We start from the raw sequence: 20916 nt of genomic DNA on the forward strand, positions 1-20916 counted from the left end.
TCAATTTATAACCTTATGCTGTAACTGTGTTATGAAACGAAAAATAAAACTCATTTATGGATTTACACAGTTTAATCAACATACAAATATAGCTATAGCCACCACATAAAATCACTAATGTTCTCTAATTTATAAAGTCTAACGATCACAAGCACATTACAATACATTCCATCTATATAAGATTCCAAGGTTATCTTAAAATATAGTTGGAGCACAGAGAAAAGATAGCATAAGCTTATGCTATCCTTTTTCTAGGGTTGGAGTTTATAATTCCAACAGTTATATAAATTATACATGCTACATATTTTTAAAATATTAATTAAAATCTAATAGGAATGACAAATGACCTTTCCTAATCTACAATTTCTCAAGTTTTGCCAGTTTTCAATAATTCACACACTTTAAAGGCTTGATAAGTCGAAAATTTCAATTTAAAAGAAAGACTGTCCTTTTTATCTTTATCACAAAACTCATACCAGTAGGCTAGGATCACTCTTTATTTTTTGGTCCTTTTATTGATAAATAACTGTCTCTTTATCGAATTCGTCTAAATTCTTAAAGCCAGCCACCAAGTTTCACCGGCCTTTTCGACTGAGAGGCGAAGAGGCTTCTGTAAAAACTAACCTGCAAAACCACTAAATATTGCACACCTGCGTCGGAATTGACTTGCACTAACGCACTAACGTTTCGACTATACAGCTGAAAAATGTCTTGCCAAACGTAATGTTAGTGACTGGCCTTAACCTATCCCAAAGGCTAAGCTCACTTTGAATAATTTTTGGTTATTTTATTGATTAATTAACTCATGAATCATCTTGAAGATGAATGAGTTTTATAGATTAATATCAACGTTTTATGACTCATCCCAATCGGAGTTATCCTCAGTTTCAGAGTCCTTGAGTGACGGCAGCGGTTTGGCCATCAGCTTCATAATGGCGGGTTCGTTCCCATCTCGTTGTCCCGATATTCCCTTAGAACACAATTTTAACAAATTTTAGATAAAATAGAATTTCATGATGGTTTACTCATCACAATTCGAAGCAGAGAAAATAGACTATAAAATAAAGCTTACATGCATCTAAATTTGTTCGAGCAAACTCATAGCGTGAATTCTTTGTCCACTCGATTTCACACAACAGATATTTCTACACATCAATCAAATACCGGTACTTTGAAGATCTGTTCGAAATATATAGGCCTAAGTTTACTCCCGATTGCACGTACTTTAAGATGACAATAACTCATAATGTCATTTAATCGCTCTCAAATTTAATAGATGAAGGTACTTGTAGCCGGACCATATTTTAGATCAATTTCATAAAAAATAATTATTATTTAACGAAAATCCTAAATAAATGCTGTAAATCACCCCGAAGACTTCTGCTACTGCAGACATTGACAGCAGGGTTAACAGCTAGATGGAAATTCGATGAGAACTACTATCCAAAAATGATTTTAGTAGTTCTACCCGGATAGTAGTTCTCATCGAATTTCCATCTAGCTGTTAACCCTGCTGTCAATGTCTGCAGTAGCAGAAGTCTTCGGGGTGATTTACAGCATTTATTTAGGATTTTCGTTAAATAATAATTATATATTAATTAGCATTTGAATAAATGCATTCTCTATTCAATTTCATCTGTAAATTTCATAAACGATTGAACTGGAATGTAAGTCAGGAAAAAATTGCTTATTGAGACTGAATGACGGATTGAGTAGTAACAAATTAAATTCATTTAAAGTATCACAATACTCGTCAAACTATTTTCCTTGGCATGTTATTTGAATCTTTTTGAAGAATGTATAGGCATACTCCATACTTGATCTTATCGCACCAAATACATCAATAATATCATATTCGTATATTTCCTGACGATAATTCGTATATTTTCGATATTTCGTATATTTGTATCGATTCCCTGACGAAAGTTCCACCTATAAGTATAATTTAAGTCGTCAATGGGTCTCACGACTATTATACATCACACGGGTCTCACGACTATTATACATCAGACGGGACCAACATTGTAATGTGCCCATCCGATAACTTGACCTAATATATTAAGAATAAGGCTAGCTTCACACATATTCGGTTTCATTCGGTTCGGTTCGTTGCCAAAAAGAATGAGTCTTTCATACATATCAGGTTCTAATTCGTTCGGTTCTAATTAGGTATTTTCTTCTCAAAAACAGCTGTGTTTGGATTTTCACAACTCATGCTGGTACTAAAATATAACAGCTGGTGTTCAAATAGTAAAGATGTGATTTCTTGATCTAAAATAATTTTCAAGTTAATTCAAAATTATTGTGAACTCTTTGAATAGTTTCTTTTTGATTATGTTAATTTTGGACGTTCAGAGTGATTATTTTTTGAATTGAAAATTTGTTTCTTGTTTGACACATGGTGAATAACCTTCATCTCTTCTCTCCATTCATGTAATTTCTCTTGGAAAAATGAGCAAAATTAAAATGCTCCCTGAGTTCTAATTCATCTTCATATTTTTTTAGCAAACTATTCATTGAGAAAAAAAATGCTCGTGAAATAATTGAAATAAATTGACCATATGATTTAGACATAGCAGATTTTGAAACAGATAATCACGATATCCGGTTAAAATAAAAACAAAAAACCTATGATTTTGAGATAGAAGATTTTGAAACAGATAATAAATTACGATATCAGGTTAAAATAAAAACAAAAAACCTATGATTTTGACATAGAAGATTTTGAAACAGATAATAAATTACGATATCAGGTTAAAATAAAAACAAAAAACCTATGATTTTGACATAGAAGATTTTGAAGCTGATAATCACGATTTAAGGTTAAAATAAAAACAAAAAACCGAGCGTGTGTGAAAGACTTTATCTTTGTTTTCTGTTTCCTAGCAACGAATTCGAATATGATTAAACCTACTCGTGTCGAGGGGGCGTTCGGTGCTATGCGGTTGATATTCGGAACCGAATTCAAACCGAATCACCGTTTTACACTTATCGGAATTGGCCGAAAACTAACAGAAAGCAAACCGAACCGAACCGAATGTGTGTGAAAGTAGCCCCTCGCTGGAAACGAATTTGAACCTGATGGAATTTATAAGTGTCAAGTGTGCGTTCGGTTCTATGCGGTTTGTATTCGAAACCGAATTCAAACCGAATCACCGTTTCACACTTATCGGAATTGGCCGAAAACGAACAGAAAGCAAACCGAACTGAATGTGTTTGAAATTAGCCTTATGTAAAAACGTGTATATAAATTGTGAATGAAAACGAAATGTGATGTAATTATGATTTACTCACCCTTCTTCTCATGGACAATTTAGCATGCAGATCAGCCATCAGATTACCGGCCGGTGGTCTGGGTCTGTCATCCTGCAATACCATCAATTGTTAATTCATTTAATGAACATTCTAAAGTTAAATAAACAAAACAATACGATGAAAATGCTCAATTTCTACTGTAAAAAATAGAAGTTTTGTCAACAGTAGATGTAGTGCAGTGATGCTTGTATAGTTCAGTCATGAGAAAGAAGAACGGCTGCCCTCATGGTGCTGCATTTTTTACATCTTTCTCGTGACTGTACCAAAGTAATATATACCGTATATATTTCTTAATTTTTTAATTTATAGTACAAAAAACTAATCATAATATAACTGGTAGTTCTGTGAACAGTAGACCTTGCGCTCAGTAAGTTACATTGACCTGTTGTTATGTTTTCTCAAAAAATAATAAATAATTTATTAATTTAAAATCTCTAGAAAAAATCCTAAATAAACATAGAGCTATCTGTCCTATCGTACCGTGACGTGTCGTCCCGGAATGTGAGTGTGAGCGCTGTTATCAGGTCTGGCTGCAACTGTCTACAACGCTGATGGAAAGATACATTTTCAAGATGTTCGATGTTTTTTAACGGGTAGTATTACAGTCAACTGTCTACTAAAGGTAGACGCACACAGCTCGTCATCGGACGGACGGCACGCATCGGACGATTAGATTTGATACATTGTTTCCAATTGGAGTGCGCATACCTATAAGATGCGGATAGGTATGCGCACTCCAATTGAAAACAATGCATCAAATCTATTCGTCCGATTCCTCCGATGACGATCTGTGTGCGCCTACCTTAACGTTGATGGAAAGATACATTTTCAAGATGTTCGATGTTTTTGAACGGTTAGTATTATAGTCCACTAAACAGCTGATTTATGATGAATAATTCTACATTCCGATTTTTACTCTAATATTGGCATAATTATGAAGGAGGCTCCTTTTTCCTTTTATATTATCCTTGAAATTAAAATTTCCAAAAACCTTGTATATACGTCGACGCGCAATTTAAAAAGGAACATACCTGTCAAATTTCATGAAAATCTATCACTGCGTTTCGCCTTAAATGCGCAACATATAAACATTAAGAGAAATGCCAAACCGTCGACTTGAATCTTAGACCTCACTTCGCTCGGTCAATAAATTATGATCATGGAGGAAAAAATAGGCTGAGCCTGTACCATTTTTCTCCAAGATTTTGATAAAAAGTTGATATTGTCCAAAGTGTCATTAGGTTATGAAATCACACATCACTGCTTCACCACAATTAAAACTAAAAAATGCACTTATTTAACAAATTTAAATACAAAATCACAAACCTAATTAATGTTTATAAATTCATATAAGGGATGGCGAACAGTCTGAGCATACAGCTCACAGTTGAAAAACAGAATAAGATTAAATCATTTTTGAAATAATTACCTCTTCTTTCTGTTTGGCTTCGATCTTTCTCTCTTTGACAGATTTTAGTTTGGCTTTTCCTGATCCTCCCGCATTTCTGATGGCTTCCATTAGATTAGCAATCGGGTCACCGCTTACTGCTGGTTTGGGCCGTTCAATCTGCAAAAGAACATTGATTACTGATGAATTGATAAAAAAACAATATTTTAATATGATGCATGATAATGTGACCGTGTGCAAAAAACACTGATTTTTGTGCAAAAAGCATTGATTTCTGTTAAATGATCAATAATAAAAAAAAACAATATTTTAATATGATGCATGATTATGTGACCGTGTGCAAAAAACTGATTTTTGTGCAAAAAACATTGATTACTGATAAATGATCAATAATAAAAAAACAATATTTTTATATGATGCACGATAATGTGACTGCTTGTTAGCTGGCACTGATTACCAGCTTCCGTTTGAAAAACATTCAACTTGCTTTACAAACTGAATGAGAACATTCCCAAGACTGTAAATAAATTCATGAATTATCATCAACATCCCATGCTCAAATCTACCACTTCATCCTAGTCTTCGTCCTTATAGTATATAAACACTAGAGAGAAATATATTCATAATCAGCCTTCCTTACGCACAAGCACTGACTTCCTGTGGATACCTGTTTTAACTATTGTAATACTCAAAAAAAAAAAAAAAAAAATAAATATCACTCAAGAAACAGATTTAGCTATGAAATGTCAATGAATCGCTTTTTCTCCATTTTTTTCCGGGTGATTATAGTGGTTTCAATATTTCAAAAACTTCTCCATTTCATAAGCTTTCGAATGAGTATAAATTTGAAAAGGTAAGTTCCATGATAAAGTGCTCAAAACTGCTAATATCTGGGATGAATACCTTCAAAATGAGGAAATTCACATACAGCATACATCAATGGGTGATCCTAAGGGTAAAATCACCTGATTATTGCATTATTCTCTGTAGCATATAGCCTAAATCCTATATTAAATTTAATTCATACATTTTTACAAGATCCAACAAAATTCATTCATAGAATAATAATAATAATTAAAAGTAGATGAATGACAGAATTAAAAAAACTGTTGGCAATCACTCAGATGGTAATAAAGTTACATATCATGCCCACTGCTTACAGGAATTCAAAATAGCCTCCATTTCTGTTTATGCAACTTCTGTTGCCGTTCATCAAGCTTCGAGTTGCCCGTCTCATTCCGTTGGGCCATGTCTTCATTACTTTAAACGTCAATCGAGTTCTGAGAATCAGTTTCTCCCTGGTCTATACAGGTTCTCTGTAAACTTCACTTTTCACAACCCCCTAAAAGTAGAAATATATTGGAGTAAGATAAGGTGAGCGTTTTGGCCAACTTAAGGGTCCATCTCGGCCAATCCACCGCCCAGCATAATATTGTTATCAAGCCACCCACGGACGTTTCTAGCATAATGAGGGAGGAAGCCATCCAACTGGAGCCACATATTCTGCCTAAAATTGAGAGGCACGTCTTCCATCAATTCGTGAAGCTCATTGACCAGAAAGTCCATAAAAACTTCACCATTTATTCTTGCAGGGAAAATGTAAGGTCCAGGTATGTGAATTGTGGAAATTTACGGCACAAGTTCTTGTGAACGTACTTTTATTTCTGATCTGTCCATATAATGTATTAAATACAATCTTATGCTAAGATCCAACGGCAAAACTGCGTCCTTGAAACAGTATCAGGTTCATTCAACTCTTGAACTGGGGTATCATGAAATGTTCGAAAGTTATTCTTCTTCAATATTTTTTGAACTATCATTCTTGAAACACCCAACATCCCAGCTGCCCGCCGGAAGGTGGATCGAGGATTCTGCTCGAAATACTTTAGAATAAGATTAAAATACTGCTCAAAAGGTTCAGAAATTGAGACGGGCCTCTCCTACCTTGAAACTGATCCTAGACCCTTACCATCTTGACATCTGTCAATCTTGAAAACGTGTTGTGAGATGGGTGTTTTCGGTCAGGAAAATGCCTCCTGTATACTCTCTCCGCCTCTTTTGAATTGCATCCACACTCTCCATGAACCAATAACATGCTCAAGTACTCAATCAAGGTAAATTTCATGATAATGAACGCGAACACTTCTCTATTAGCCAAAGTTGATACATATCATACCAATTAACTGGAAAGCACACTGAAAACTATACTGAAAATAGGCTGAAACATACACTTCTTGTTATTTTATTCAGGATTTATGCTACAGGGAAAAAAAGTTATTGAGAAAGACATATCATAGTAGAATGTTAAAATGTTGATTGAAACTTGAAAATATTGTCAGAGAGAAATCAGGTGATTTCACCCTTGAAGTAGGATCACCCATTGATGTATGCTGCTTGTGAATTTCCTCATTTTGAAGGTGTTCATCTCAGATATTAGCAGTTTTGAGCACTTTATCATGGAACTTACCTTTTCGAATTTATACTCATTCAAAAGCATATGAAATGGAGAAGTTTTTGAAATATTGAAACCACTATAATCACCCGGAGAAAAATGGAGAAAAAACGGTTTGAAATTTGACTTTGAATTTGAAGAATAGCATTCAAGTTTAAGCCGTAATAAAGAGCTACGAAAGACCTAAAAACAAATACAATTACTTCAATCTTGTTTGAAATGTTTTTCTCTTTCCAAAAATACCCTTGAAATTGAAATTCGACCAGTAGTTTTCGAGTTATTGAGTATTTAATGACCGGAAATAGGCATATTCTGAAAATAAAGAAAAATCGATATATCTCGTAAACTAAGGTCGATAGGAAAAAAGTTTACTGAACATTTTGTCAGAAATGTCGAATAGAATCAATGGTCAACGGCTGTTAAAACCTTGGTGGGACATCCTGTATAACTGTAATTCATCATAAGCTGCTTGAGCATAGCAACATTCATCGATAGAGAATTTTATACTACATCATCAACCTTCCTCTCGCACTTGTCTACGACCATTTTGAATATCACTCTCACAAAAAGTGATATGCTGGCCACTAAAAGGTACATGCATGTTTATCATGCACACACGTCATGTTCATCATGCATGTTTTGTCATCAGCGAGAAGATTCAAACATAAAATAAACAACCAATAAAAATATATAAACCATTGGTCAATTACAAATTATAATGATATAAAAATAGTTTAACCTCAAATAGAGCAGCGAAGAAAAAATAAACAACAAAAATCGGAGATACATGAACCTAACCTCAAAAAAGTTTGCTGGAAGCCTTTCGCTGTGATGACACAACGATGTATGACATGTGTGCCATGCATGTCCTACCGTTAGTGACCAGCCTTATATTTTGAAATTAATTAATCTAAACCTACTTCAATCTCAAAGTCCGGTTTCACCAACCTTGATCAAATATAGCCTAGCCATGATCAGTTAGACCATAATCGAAAATTTGACTGTTCATTCAACTCGTACAACCAACCTCGGGATTAATCAAAACTCCGTCGGTCAAATCTGAACATGGTCAATTCTCGTAGCTGTACTTTTCTGAAGTTGTCTAACATGTTAGCTGGCTTTCTATTGGCTACATCTGATTTTGATATTTGTTCAAGTAATTTTAACCTACAAAACGAACTTGTTCAGACTTCAGATAGATCATGTTTGTTGTTGTGTAAACAACCCGAATGGATAAAGTAAAAAAAAATTGTGGAGTAAATTTTAAACCCGAAGAAAAGCAGGCGTTGATTGAAATAGCCTAATATAAAAATATCGCAATGTATTGGAAAATAAAGAAGATTAAAGAAAAAGAATGCACTTGGGAAAACGTTCTATGATCAACTGTGATAATAGAACTATTACCGTGTAATACTGGCCTTATCAAATTATATTGGTTACTACAATGCACATTATTATCTGTCACAGGCGTTTTGCACTGTACAGAATACCAAGTTTTGACCTGACAATGCAACAAACCGTTTGCTGCAAGTTAATAATGCCTTATGCATTTACATCATCATCAGCTTAGTTCAATTAGACGCTATTTGTTTCCTTACTATCTCCAGTAAATTGGGCTGATAATAATAAAAAAAATGCGTGTCATTGAAATAATAAAATATGCTCAGACGAAAGGAAATTGATCGAACCAGTCTTTTGACCGTGTTCAAATAATTTGATCGCCCGTTCGGCGGCAGTCAAACTTAACCATTGGTTTGACCGTGGTTGAACGTAACTGGTGTTGGTGGAACGAATTATTGCTGATTTGACCATCGGATAGACTGTAACCATGTCCAAATGCCTTGACCAGGGTTGGTGAAACCAAGCCTTCTAAACATCATCCTCACGAAAACGTGTTGATGCTTAAAAAAACCCTACCTCATTAGCGGCAGGTGCATCAGCTATCAGCGGCAGATCACCGGGTGGAGGGGGTGGAGGAGGAGGAGGCGGAGGAGGAGGACCACTGGAGGGGAGGGAAGTTGGTGGAGGAGGAGGGGGAGGAGGCATATCAGCTGGTGGCGGTGGTGGAGGTGGAGGGGGAGCGGAAACACCAGTTGACGTAGATGACGTCACTGACGCGTCAGCTGTTGGCGAAGCGAGTGAAAGTGCGGGAAGGTCGAGTTCCAAGGTCACAGCCGATCCTTCTCCTCCCATTCCACCTTCAGGAGGGGAACAGGGGGTGTTCGTGGAGGAGGGTGCGATGGTGGCCGAGCTGTCAAGGTCGTAACTGTAGTGCAGGTCGTCTGCGATACCTGGGTACAAACATTCGACAAATTGAGTTTTACTTGTCAAATGGGATGAAAAACAGTAGAGTAAGGACTATTTGAATTTAAAACATTGAAGAAACTTGGCAGTCAACACAGACACCAAGTTCTTGCCGACACGTCATTCAGAATGTCCTGCGATCGGGTTTGCGTACCGATAATAGACCATTTCAAGTTATATTTTGGAATCGAGATTTCACGCATTCTTATTGGCTGCTGTCCACCACATTATGATCTCTAGTCTTTGAGTCGTCAAGGACCAATTGAAATATTCCAAGCAGCACTTCTATTAGCATGAAGTTATTGCCATCATGAACTACTACAGTAGAGCCCGATTATCTGGACTAATTGATGCATGACAGTGTCCGGGTAACTGATAATCCAGATAATCGATTTTAACTCGATTTTACCCTAGCTCTTGAGTGTAGACGTAATTTAAACTTTGCATTCTGGCCTACAGTACTTATCAGTACGTGTTCTATTCAATTTATTATTGATTTAGCGTATATTCTATTTAATATTATGACTTGTATACTCCTATCTTTCTTTCACATTCAAGTTCAAATAGACTCCACGTTCTGTAATCCAATTACAGTTACTCAAATTTTCATTTATTAAAATATTGTACTGCACCTGGATTGCGGTAGACCAATTAGCTGCTTGAGATACAGTATAGGTTAGGTTTGTAGTAAATTTCAAAATTTCAATCACCCAGCGGACGTCCGGATAATCGGTGATCTACTGTAGTTCTACTAATGATGAACAAGCAGTTCATGATGGTGATTATATAACAAACTAACGTTAATGAATACAAAGTTATTTTACAAGAGAACACCGTATATTTGATCTCAGCTGAAAATTTACTAAGTGTAGCTTGTTTAAGGCTGTGCAAAGGCTAAAAATAAACTTTCTACTAGTGATATTTTTCAAAGTTGAGATATGAGCGCCTAAAGTTTAAATTTTTGGCACAGAACTTTTCAAACTCGGTAAGAGATAAATCCATGAGATTTATAGGATAGATTATTCATGGTATTGTTGATCCATTAAGATGATGATTATTTTTGGTATTAAAACGAAAAAATTCTGAGAATATCAATTTTTAAGATAGTTATTCAATTTACTAAAAATAGCCAAAAATAACTTTTAGTTGAGTTGTTTTTGGTAGATTGAATAACTTTTTCAAAAATTGATATTCTCAGAAAATTTTGTTTTAATAGATCAACAATACCATGAATAATCCATCTTCTTAATCTCATGGATTTATATCTTACCGAATTTGAAACGTTTTGTCCCAAAAATTCAAACTTCAGGAGCTTATATCTCAAAAAGTAATGTTCGGAAAAAAATGTTTTCCTTATAAAACTTTGAAAAATATCACGAGTAGAGAGTTTATTTTTAGCCTTTGCACAGCCTTAAGTTACTCAAGGCTCTCTTTAAACTTCAGTACAAGATACACCAATAACTGAAAAGACAGATTGAATTTTTGCAGACCTGGCAAATCAGGCAAATCAAGTGGCACATCTATGGTGGGCACCTGCTGCAGCACAGGGGCGTAGAAGTAGCGGCTGTCCCTCTGATGGCCTCCCACTTCATCCAGGTTGCACAGCGTCGAGGGCGCCTCCTCCAGGCCGCCTTTGTCCTCCCCTCCACCGCCGCCATCTTGGTTCCGCCGCGACCGCAGACTGGAGCCCAGAGGGTGGGACAGCACTTGGTCTGTGTAGCTGCGGGCAACAGACGACAACTTAGTAACTAAATTAATTAATTATTTATCAGGATATTAAGTTTGTTTTTTAGGCCCTGCAAAATTATTTCTTTAATTTGTAAATATTTCTTATTTTAGTGATATGTGAAATATTTCTTCTATGTTTGGTTTTGAAGCATCTGAATTTTGAAATCTACTTTGTGAAAATAATAAGGAATGAAAATTTTGTGAAGTGAACAACTACAAGACTTGACCTATTTCGGACTATGTGTAACATTATCTAAATTTGAGATAGGAATAGCACAATGTTACAAGGTTACCTTATTTTTTCTCTCCCTATCATTTTGATTATGTACTTATTGTATAAATGAATAAAAAATCAACAAAGAATAATGCTTCCCATCAAAAAAAAAAAAAAAAAAAAAAAATATGAATGATTGCTATGGATGAATTAATGCTAATAGAATAAAAATAAAATAAATAATCGAATTTGAAATAAGTGCTTCAAACGAATAAATCCTCTAAACACTTCGGCACACAAGAGATATTGTTCACAGAGGAAATATAGGAGATTCGAATGAATATAATGTTTACCAGGCCATGGACTTGAAACTTGAACAGTATCTTTTGGGCGATTGATTGAATTTTTTAAATTACCTATTTTAATGAATAGATAAATTAAACAATGAAATATATAAGAAAGTATAGGGATATTGAGGTTTCAAAGTCAGTGAAAATAATAGGAAAGCATAGCTGCCACGTTTCCTTTTCCACCGCCTTTTGTAGTAGATATCTGTGATTCAAGTCATTGCGATATATCTGAACTAATATTAGTTGTTGATTCTTGTTAATAATGAACAACTCTATCTGAGATATATTATATTCACCAAAAAAATGATTTTAACTTTTATGGTTCAATGATACATTTTTACAATAGAGTTCGAATTTCTGTTACGTTATTTCATCATATTTGTACAAAGACAACAAACATAACCTAACCTGGCAATTTGGCAACGGTGTGCTGTTGGAAATGGATGAAGTTATTTGCTATTGAAGTTATGTTATTGTTGTCTCTCTTTTCGAAGAGCATACTATAGATTATTATTCTTATTCACAACCTTTGAATCCTGCTGCAAGTGACAGTTTAACTTATTGATTTGTTGGCCTACTTACACATTTTCGTTGGTATTGAAAAGCAGCAGCGAACTGATGTATTGGACATCCCGCGGCAAACTGCCGAGTCCTTTTTCCGGAATCAGTTCCACATTTTTCCGCAGCATTTGGGTGTTCACATCCCTCACATGAAACAGATTTTTCTTTTCCTGCAAAAGTAAATTAAAAATCAATTAATTGTGGGATTGAATAAAATTTGTTGACATTAATTTATTTATTGATAAGTTTTTAGTGTTTCACAAAATTTTGATATAAAAAAACCGAGTGTGGATTTAGACAAAAATTTGTTGAGATTTTTGTGGGTGAGATAATTAATGAATCCAACATACATTACACAGTTTATGGACTGACTCTAAATAAGGTAAGATATATGAGTATTTTATTAGCAAGGGTAAGACTATCAATATGTGTGCATGGATTTTATTTCCAAAAATTATTGTTTTACAGAGGAGCCACACTCTCATGAGCAACCTGAGCGATAATGTTTTATAAAAAAACGACAATATAAGCTAATTAATACATAATTTTGGTACCTATTACTAGCTTAATAAATTCATGATATTATTATCTGTTACGTATATACTGGTTCTTTAAATTTAAATATTTCAAACTACAAGTTTCAAATGCTCTGAAGTGGACTGTATAAAACGAATCAAATCTTTGTGCTGAATAATATATCCATTCAGAAAAAAACACATACATAGAACACATAGAAAATCAGAAAAGGTACTCACCAAATCCCAAATCCAACATGTCGACAATCGAATTGTTTGACTACTTATATTTGAGGTAAAAGGTGGACAGTTGGATAGGATAAATGAGAGGAAAAGATAGGTGAAATTATGCAAACCGAAAGTGTGACTATTAAAGTTGGTTCCTTGCTGTTTTCCCGTTCTGAGATGAAGTTTACTGTCTGGATATATAACACTATGACTTGACTATTGATAAAAACAAAACTAAAATGGAGTTCTGGCATTCAATTTTCACTAATACGAAACGTGAATAACTTTTCACGTAGAACGAAAATACAATATTTATGTACACGAATAAATGTATAGGCCGAATTTCCTATATTATTAAACGACACGAATATTTAGGCAAATTCAGGACGAATTTCCTGAATCTTAAAGCCTCGAGAGCGAGTACGTAGCTGTACGAAAGCTAAATCTACACTGACTCGCAAACTCTCCAGTGCCTGGAATGATAAATTGATGAGTAATAGATATTATAAAATTATAGAAGCTCTCCTGCCATCTAGCAGTCAATGCGCGAATGAATACAATTCAAATGGCCTCAACATTATCCGTTATAGATTTGAAGCAATAATGGTGGTTTCTCAAAATTTTCAACAACTGAAGATTCCTTATGATACACCAATATGATTAATAGATTGAGTTAAAAATAATGAACAATAATATCCTTTTCAATCAAGGTGTTTTTCTTTCGAGTTAAGTATTTCTCAAGTTAATTTATTACTGTACCTCCCTAACACGAATTTATTAAACTTTTGTAGCCTATTTCAACAAGATATAAGAAACTGCACCTCAATTAACTCGAGTATGAGAGTCTTCATTAATTTGAAATAGAAAATCTTTTGAGTAATCTCCATGAGAGTAATGATTGTTTACCTCGATTTTATGACTGACAATGGAACTTTTGATTTTGACAGGTGTTTCATTCACTTTGGATGGTTTTGGCACAAATGTCGATTTGTAGTCTCGGTCCACATGCGAGGCTGGATATTTTGCTGAAGAGAAAACCTGAAAAATCATTTCAAGAATAATTTTTAGTACTAGGTTGAGCTATGTGTATAAGAACGTAAGTCAAACAAGATATCTTTCGATTTTATGTTGCTTTTATTGAGTAACGCATTGATTAAATGCTTTTCTCTTGTTTAAAACGATATATTTATTGAACAGTCTTGAAATGCTGTTAAAAGTCGCGTTGTTTTACACTCAAATTTGTGGTATGATCACATTGGATGCACTTAGGTGCAAGTGCACGTGAGATCATGCATGACCAAACATTTTTTTTATGAGAAAAAAAAGTCAAATGTGGAAAGAGCGACAGAAACACGTTGATTTGCATGTAGATGCTCACAATAAGCGCCACCAACAAGTGCACGCGTTCAGTGCAAGTGTTCCTATGGCTATTTCCATATTTCGTTTCTAATCTGCGCACTTGGTCATGCATGATCTCACTTGCACATAATGTGCAACCAATGTGATCATACCCTTACAAAGCAAGTGTTGTTTCAATATTGAATAAGCGGTAATGATTTTTAGGCTTTGATAATCTGTATTATTGTAGTAGGTACTTTACTATTAAATACAACGCTGTATATGGCTAACAATAAATAAATTGATAGTTTAAGACATGCAAGTGTGATTTATGATATTTATACAATATATTCTGTATTGAGTACTCCAATGAGCTTTCATTGTGTTGGTAAATATTGTTGGTTAATATTGAGATTGAATCACTTTAAGTGTAGGTTAAGCAAAGAAGACACTCTTCATCTCAACTTTTTCTACGAAATAATTTATAACTTCAAATATAATTTTATTGTGTTTTATTATTAGTTTCTTTTTTGTGAATATCTTTAATGAGAATAGAATATATTTATTAAATAGCTTTAAAATTAGTTTTACTACCAAATAAATTACCTTAGTAGCCTTATTAGTGCCAGCCAATTTCTTCACTTTGGCCTCCACAATGTCTCTCCGCTCCCTGAGTTTGTTCAGCTCTTTTCGGTTATCTTCTATTTTTGTATTCAAATGTTGGAATATATTCTCAACAGCTTCATTTAGATAGTCAAGTGCTACAGCTATCTGCACAATTGTTTCTTCCTGGCGAAGGTCTAGATGAATTATTGGTACAGTCAACGGAGCGTTTACAGGCATCTTGCTAGGTTGTTTCTCCTGGAAAAGACCATAGTTCTACATTTAGGAAAATATTATACTAGCCGAAATGCATGGGTGAGTGTGAGTCAAACAAATAAGTAAAGAATACTTTACAAATGGGAAAACGTTTGGTAAAGATACACTATTACTATCTCCAAGTGTACGGTAAGATGTACAGTAGCCTACTGCGGTAATTTAGTAGGTCAACATCCACAAAGAAATAAAGAAGAAATCAAACATTTTAAATACACAATACAAATTATGTAAAAGTATATAAAAATCAACATAAAATGGGTAATTTTATCAAATTTTCTATTAGTTACAGATTAAGACTAATTGCAATAATGAAAATATATGAAACTAGCTTAAATTTAGTGTAAATAGACAATGAATCAGGGGTTTGACGGGGGTGCACACTCCTCAAATTTAGAAAAAAAACTTAGATAAAACATGTTATCAGTAATCATATTGAACACTGGTGACCCCTTTTTTTGAGATCCAGCTCAAGATTTGATTTTGAGCCATCCCAAGTTTGCGTCCAAACCTCCCCTGTGGTCACCCCTGAATAATAATGATTGTTGAGATGGTTCTATATTTGCAAAATGCTTTATAATATTTTAAACTCTAAACGGCTCAACTGATTAATTACTGAAATAAAACCATCTATACTATAGGCTACATGATATAGAATTTAGTAACTGCAAAGGTGTTGATAGTCAAAAAAGTTTACTGCCAAAAACAATAGAACGTTACAAAAATATTATGTGAAATATGAAAAGTTTAGGCTATTGAGTGACTGTAAAAATTAACCCACGAGGAATAGAACCAACAAATTTATATTACATCTTCTTCATCTTCTTCTTCATCTTTATCCGTCTTCCCAGCAGTCCTGTGGCTACAGGAGTCCTCCTCTGCCTTTCTCCTGATGGGGCATGTAGGCTCGGGCTAGATGCCCTGCGTGAAATCGAAAATTACATTTTCTAGCCTATAAATAACATCAGTCTTTCTCACCAATGCATCTGAGAGTCTATTTCTATCCGTTCTTAACAATTGGATTTCGTCTTTAAGTTCTTTTATATCCTCAAGTAGAAGTCTAATTATTTCATCATAATGGCCAGTATGACTTGTCCTCGTTATATTTCTTGGTGTGGGGTTACGGCGCATACAGGTATTAGTTTCAGATATAGAGTTAGTGTGAGCTGTAGAATTATTCAGCACTGATGAAATTAGGATGGCTTCGTCAGTAATTAGTGTTGTACAGTTTTCACACATCCATGTTTGTTCATTGCATTCTCTTTTCATCATCAAATTGTACTGTTTGTCAGTAACATATACACAATTTATGTGGTACTATTTGTTACTATCACATTCACAGACCACTGCCCTATCCTCATCATGCACTATGAGTTTGCAGATACTACACAGGGAATGGTGTCGAGTGCCTATTTCATCAGTATTTTTGTCGTTGCTAGATGTAGGCTTTGTTTTTTTAGTTTTCTGTGATTTTGTAGGTTGTTCATTCTTCATCTTGTAAGAGTCAATGCAAGTAGTGGAATATTCTAAAGCTTGTCTTTTTGTTGAGAAATTTTATAGGTGAGCAAGTAGTAGAATCTGTCAATCTACAGTCTATGATAGCCTACAAATAAATTACCGTAAGTGCCTTGGAAATTTCCGATTAATTACTGGTATTTTGAAACGTGCAGTTGTCTATATTTATAAATTTTATGGTCGTTTATTTTGTTTGACACGAGATATGGTCAATGATGAGCATGTGAACTAACAATAATTGTCAAATATGTAAAATATAAAGAACATGAATTAGGCTATGTCAAATGTAAATTAACAGTTACGTAACGAGAACGAGTCTTACGTATTTTTAGTATTTATTTTTCAAATCGATTATTTTTCTATCAACGTTTTTTAGGGCTGTCTTAGCTATTTATATGCTAACTTACCGTACCTAAAGATTTCTATCAAACCGTCTCATTTGATATTACCCAAGAAGAATATCCTCCAATTCACTGATCACTCAATATACAAATAAATTTAATTGAAATAGCTATATTCTGGCTGATATGGGGTGAATACTATAAGAAAACTTGCTAAAAATGATTAAAATTTGGACAAATGATACAAAGTTTTGGATGAAGAAAATAATGAATGACATAACCTCTTTTCTGTCAGATGGAGTATCGACTTCGACTATCGACTTTGATCATAATGTCGACTTGAACCAGTAGTTAAAATGCTCGAGATTTCTTGGTATCAATTTTTGATTATCGTTTTTGCGTTATCAAAATATTGAGGGGTGTCTCGGCAAAGTCAGCAATCTCCACTATAGTTGTTATTTACCGCACTACAGCGGAAAAGTGAATCTTTGGGTATTGTAATCAGTACAGGAACAGCAACTTTCCGAGGTAGCTGTAGGAAAAAGTATTTTGCTGAGAAATTACAAAAAACTGTACCTGGCACATATACCATTATACTTTCATGAAATTTTTATGGGATAATTAAGATGATATCATAAGATCATTAAATATACATGCTCAAGGTCCTAGATTGATCACAAAATCTGTAATAAGCAAAAATATGTAGGAAGATTGCTGAGTTTGACATGTATTTATGGAGTTTGCTGTCTTTGAAACAAATATGTTAGTTTTACATAAATAATGAAATGACAGAAAATCTTTCTGAGTCTATAATTAACACAATATAATATATGTAACTTTATTTTTCCAAAAAAACATTACAAACAAAGAAAACGAAAAACAATAAGGGTACTTACTTATTGAATTAGCAAGTTGATGCTAAATGTAGCTATATATTTATAGTTTATTAATACGAAAGTAACATTGCTGCTAGAATAAATATAATGTAAATTATAAATAATTACGGGTAATATTTGAAGAAAAATGATACCTGCATAGGTTTAAAACCTGTGCGCAGGTAGGTTATTAAAAAAAGATCAAACAAAGACACAAAGAAAATTACAAACGAGTTCATAATAACTAACGTAGGTAGTATAATTATAACTAACGTACCTAAAAAAATAAAAGTGGAAGCTTTCCAGAGATGAGGTGAAAGAGATTATAATTATAAAGAAGAAAGCAAGATTATAAATAGAACAAGCTTTAGACTAATTGAACAACAAAGTTCGCACAGCTATTTAATAGTTATGCTTATGGAACCTAATGGTTTTGCAATTACCAACGATGACAATAATTATATTTAATTACATTGCGGTACTACTATGATACTATGAACAAGTTAACTAAAAAAAGGAGAAATGAAAAGGAGTACTACGAAACTAAACTAACAGAACAAACAAAACAATTGATGATAAGTTACTGAAGCAATCAAATGGGTGCAAACTGTTTTTAATCGTAAGCAAGTAACTCAAGATCTTTTGATTCAAAACTAGGGAGACTATTGAAATAGGAGTTCACTAAGATTATATTCAAGTATATTATTTATCCAATTTTTTTCCTTTTCCGATATTCATATTAATATTCAGGAAGTCTCGAGGAAGACTGTTCATCAATTTATTTGATACATACTGTAGATGAATTGTCGACGACATACATCAAGCACGGTCCGATCATTATCGTAGATTATGCTAGAAGGTCTTAAGTGGTATATGGGCTTACGCAGGTTGAAATTATTCTTATTTTTCAATATAAATTGAAGAAGGCTTTTGGTGTACAACTGTCTCAGCGTTAAAACATTGAAATAGCTCTAATTAAAAACTTTTGAACAACGAATAATTTATTGAAATGAAGGTTTCTGGCACCCCCCCCCCCATGCAATTATTCCGTATTGCAATACTGATTGTCCATAGGCAAAGTATACCAGACGAGCGATTTCCTTATTTTTTAGCCTACCAATATTATAGAATTTGTGAATGAGGTATCTTGACCTAATGCATAAGCTCATAATTTGTACATCTCATCTTAAATGACAATCCAGAAGGACACCCAGAAATCTAGTGTTTGCAACCGATTTTATTATTGGACAATCACAGACAGAACTGTCCCCACATGAGTGAATTCTCAGCTCATTCAAATTATTTGGGAGACCAGTCTTATTTGGAGAGAATGTAAGATAGATACTTTTTTCGAATTAAGGGTCAGGGTATGATCATCTAAATATGATTTTAGTTTCTTGAGGCCTTTGAATTATTATTTATGCATGATTTAAAACAGTTTATACAAAATGCAGAGACTACGTTCTAGTTCAATATATATTTATTTTTCCATTAAAATATGTACATTTCAAGTTCAAAATTAGCTGATAAGAAAAATTCAATGAAAGAAACAGTAAAAAATAATAGGGGCATCATAATAGTTGATAGAAATTAAACAAAATACTCTTGAATATCTACAGTTCCTTCGCAATCAACATCAGAGTGTTGTTCTTCCCTAACAATATTATTACTACGACCAAAGAAATTTGAAAAATAATCTAGTTCTCTTACTTCTTCCCAATTTTCACCAAAATGCTTTATCAACAAGTTCTTTACATCCCTACATTTTTTTCTTCCACAGTATTGCAATATTCATTTATAATTATTGGGTTGAAATCTTTCACCTATGTTGACGATCCACAATTGATTGAAAACAATATTCACCCAAAATTTTTTTAATTTTCCCTTTAAATTTTTTACGACGTTTACGTTACAACTGCAACTACTTGGAGTCTTTGGAGATCACAGTAGAGCTACATAACCTACAAAAATGGTCATGTGACTCAACTGCCATTGGTCGCTGTGGAGATAGCTGTTTCTGAAGCAAACGGTACAATGGATATTGCTGACTTTGAAATGAATAAGAGTTTTTCAACTCGGTTTTCTACAGGAAATTGCTGTCTTTGACAAGAACTGATTTTATCATTGAAAAGAGCGCCATTAATAGTACAATATAGCATCAAAAAATCATAAAGTGAAAAAATAGGAGATTGCTGACTTTGCCGCGACGCCCCTCAATTATTAAGAAAATCTATAAAAAAAACGGAAATAATGGCACAGTATACCTATTCTGTGATAATGCCGTTTCAATGAAACCTGAAAAATGTTGGTTGAAAACTGAAAATTGTTAATTTTTATTGTTGGAATTTGTTTTAGTAATGGCATTTTTTAAAAATAATAAATCAATGCTAGAATTGGATTTTTTATTTGAATGAGTTGAAGTAGTGTTAAGTTATTTGGTGTAAAAAACAGGTTCGAGGATTGTCTTTTGGTAGGTTGTAAAATTTCACAGAAAACGGGCTTGTCTCGTCTATTCACCTAAATCTTCACCGCAAAAGAAATCTTTTTCTGTTAAGAAAGGTAAATTTTTACATTCTTCTCAATTTACCTTAATGGGATTAAAAACCGAATACCGGTACTCTCTTTTTTCTGAGAATTGCAACTCAGTAAGACTATATAGTCGAATCATCATAATTTTTCATCAGACAACAATAATAGGCATATATTACATGTATTTATATTTAGCATACATTGTGTGATATCACACATTGATAGCACATCTGATAGCAGACTTACTTCACTTGCATTCAATTGACATTGTATTTTATTTTATATTCACTTTTTATTCAAGAGGAAAATGATAATAAAATATCCTTGAGATTCAATTTTCTTACTGTACTAAGTTCCCAATTTCACG

General features: G+C 33.7%; 1 protein-coding gene across 2 annotated transcripts; it reads right to left on the reverse strand.

Moving 5' to 3' along the window:
- Nucleotides 1-65: 65 nt before the first annotated feature.
- LOC111056829 (WASH complex subunit 1) lies at nt 66-17456 on the reverse strand. Of its 2 annotated transcripts, none has more exons than XM_022344236.2 (9): nt 17217-17456; nt 15020-15274; nt 13982-14113; nt 12354-12502; nt 10970-11199; nt 9093-9466; nt 4745-4882; nt 3295-3366; nt 66-970 (listed from the first exon to the last, which is right to left on the reverse strand). In XM_022344236.2, the coding sequence occupies exons 2-9, from the start codon at nt 15254-15256 to the stop codon at nt 854-856; spliced, it is 1449 nt and encodes a 482-aa protein (XP_022199928.2). In that variant the 5' UTR covers nt 15257-15274; nt 17217-17456; the 3' UTR covers nt 66-853. The 2 variants fall into 2 exon arrangements, with proteins under 2 accessions (XP_022199928.2, XP_022199929.2); XM_022344237.2 differs by having other exon boundaries at nt 17212-17444.
- Between the last annotated feature and the right edge of the window lie 3460 nt (nt 17457-20916).

This window comes from Nilaparvata lugens, chromosome 4 (assembly GCF_014356525.2).
Source record: "Nilaparvata lugens isolate BPH chromosome 4, ASM1435652v1, whole genome shotgun sequence".
NCBI lineage: Eukaryota > Metazoa > Arthropoda > Insecta > Hemiptera > Delphacidae > Nilaparvata > Nilaparvata lugens.

Bases quoted from the DNA above. Each gene is read 5' to 3' on its own strand.
- LOC111056829 (XM_022344236.2), bottom strand. From the start codon at position 15,256: ATGCCTGTAAACGCTCCGTTGACTGTACCAATAATTCATCTAGACCTT. The intron at 14,114-15,019 runs GTAATTTATTTG...ATGATTTTTCAG, and splicing joins GCACTAATAAGGCTACTAAG to GTTTTCTCTTCAGCAAAATA. The intron at 12,503-13,981 runs GTAAACAATCAT...TTACTTTTGCAG, and splicing joins TTGTCAGTCATAAAATCGAG to GAAAAGAAAAATCTGTTTCA.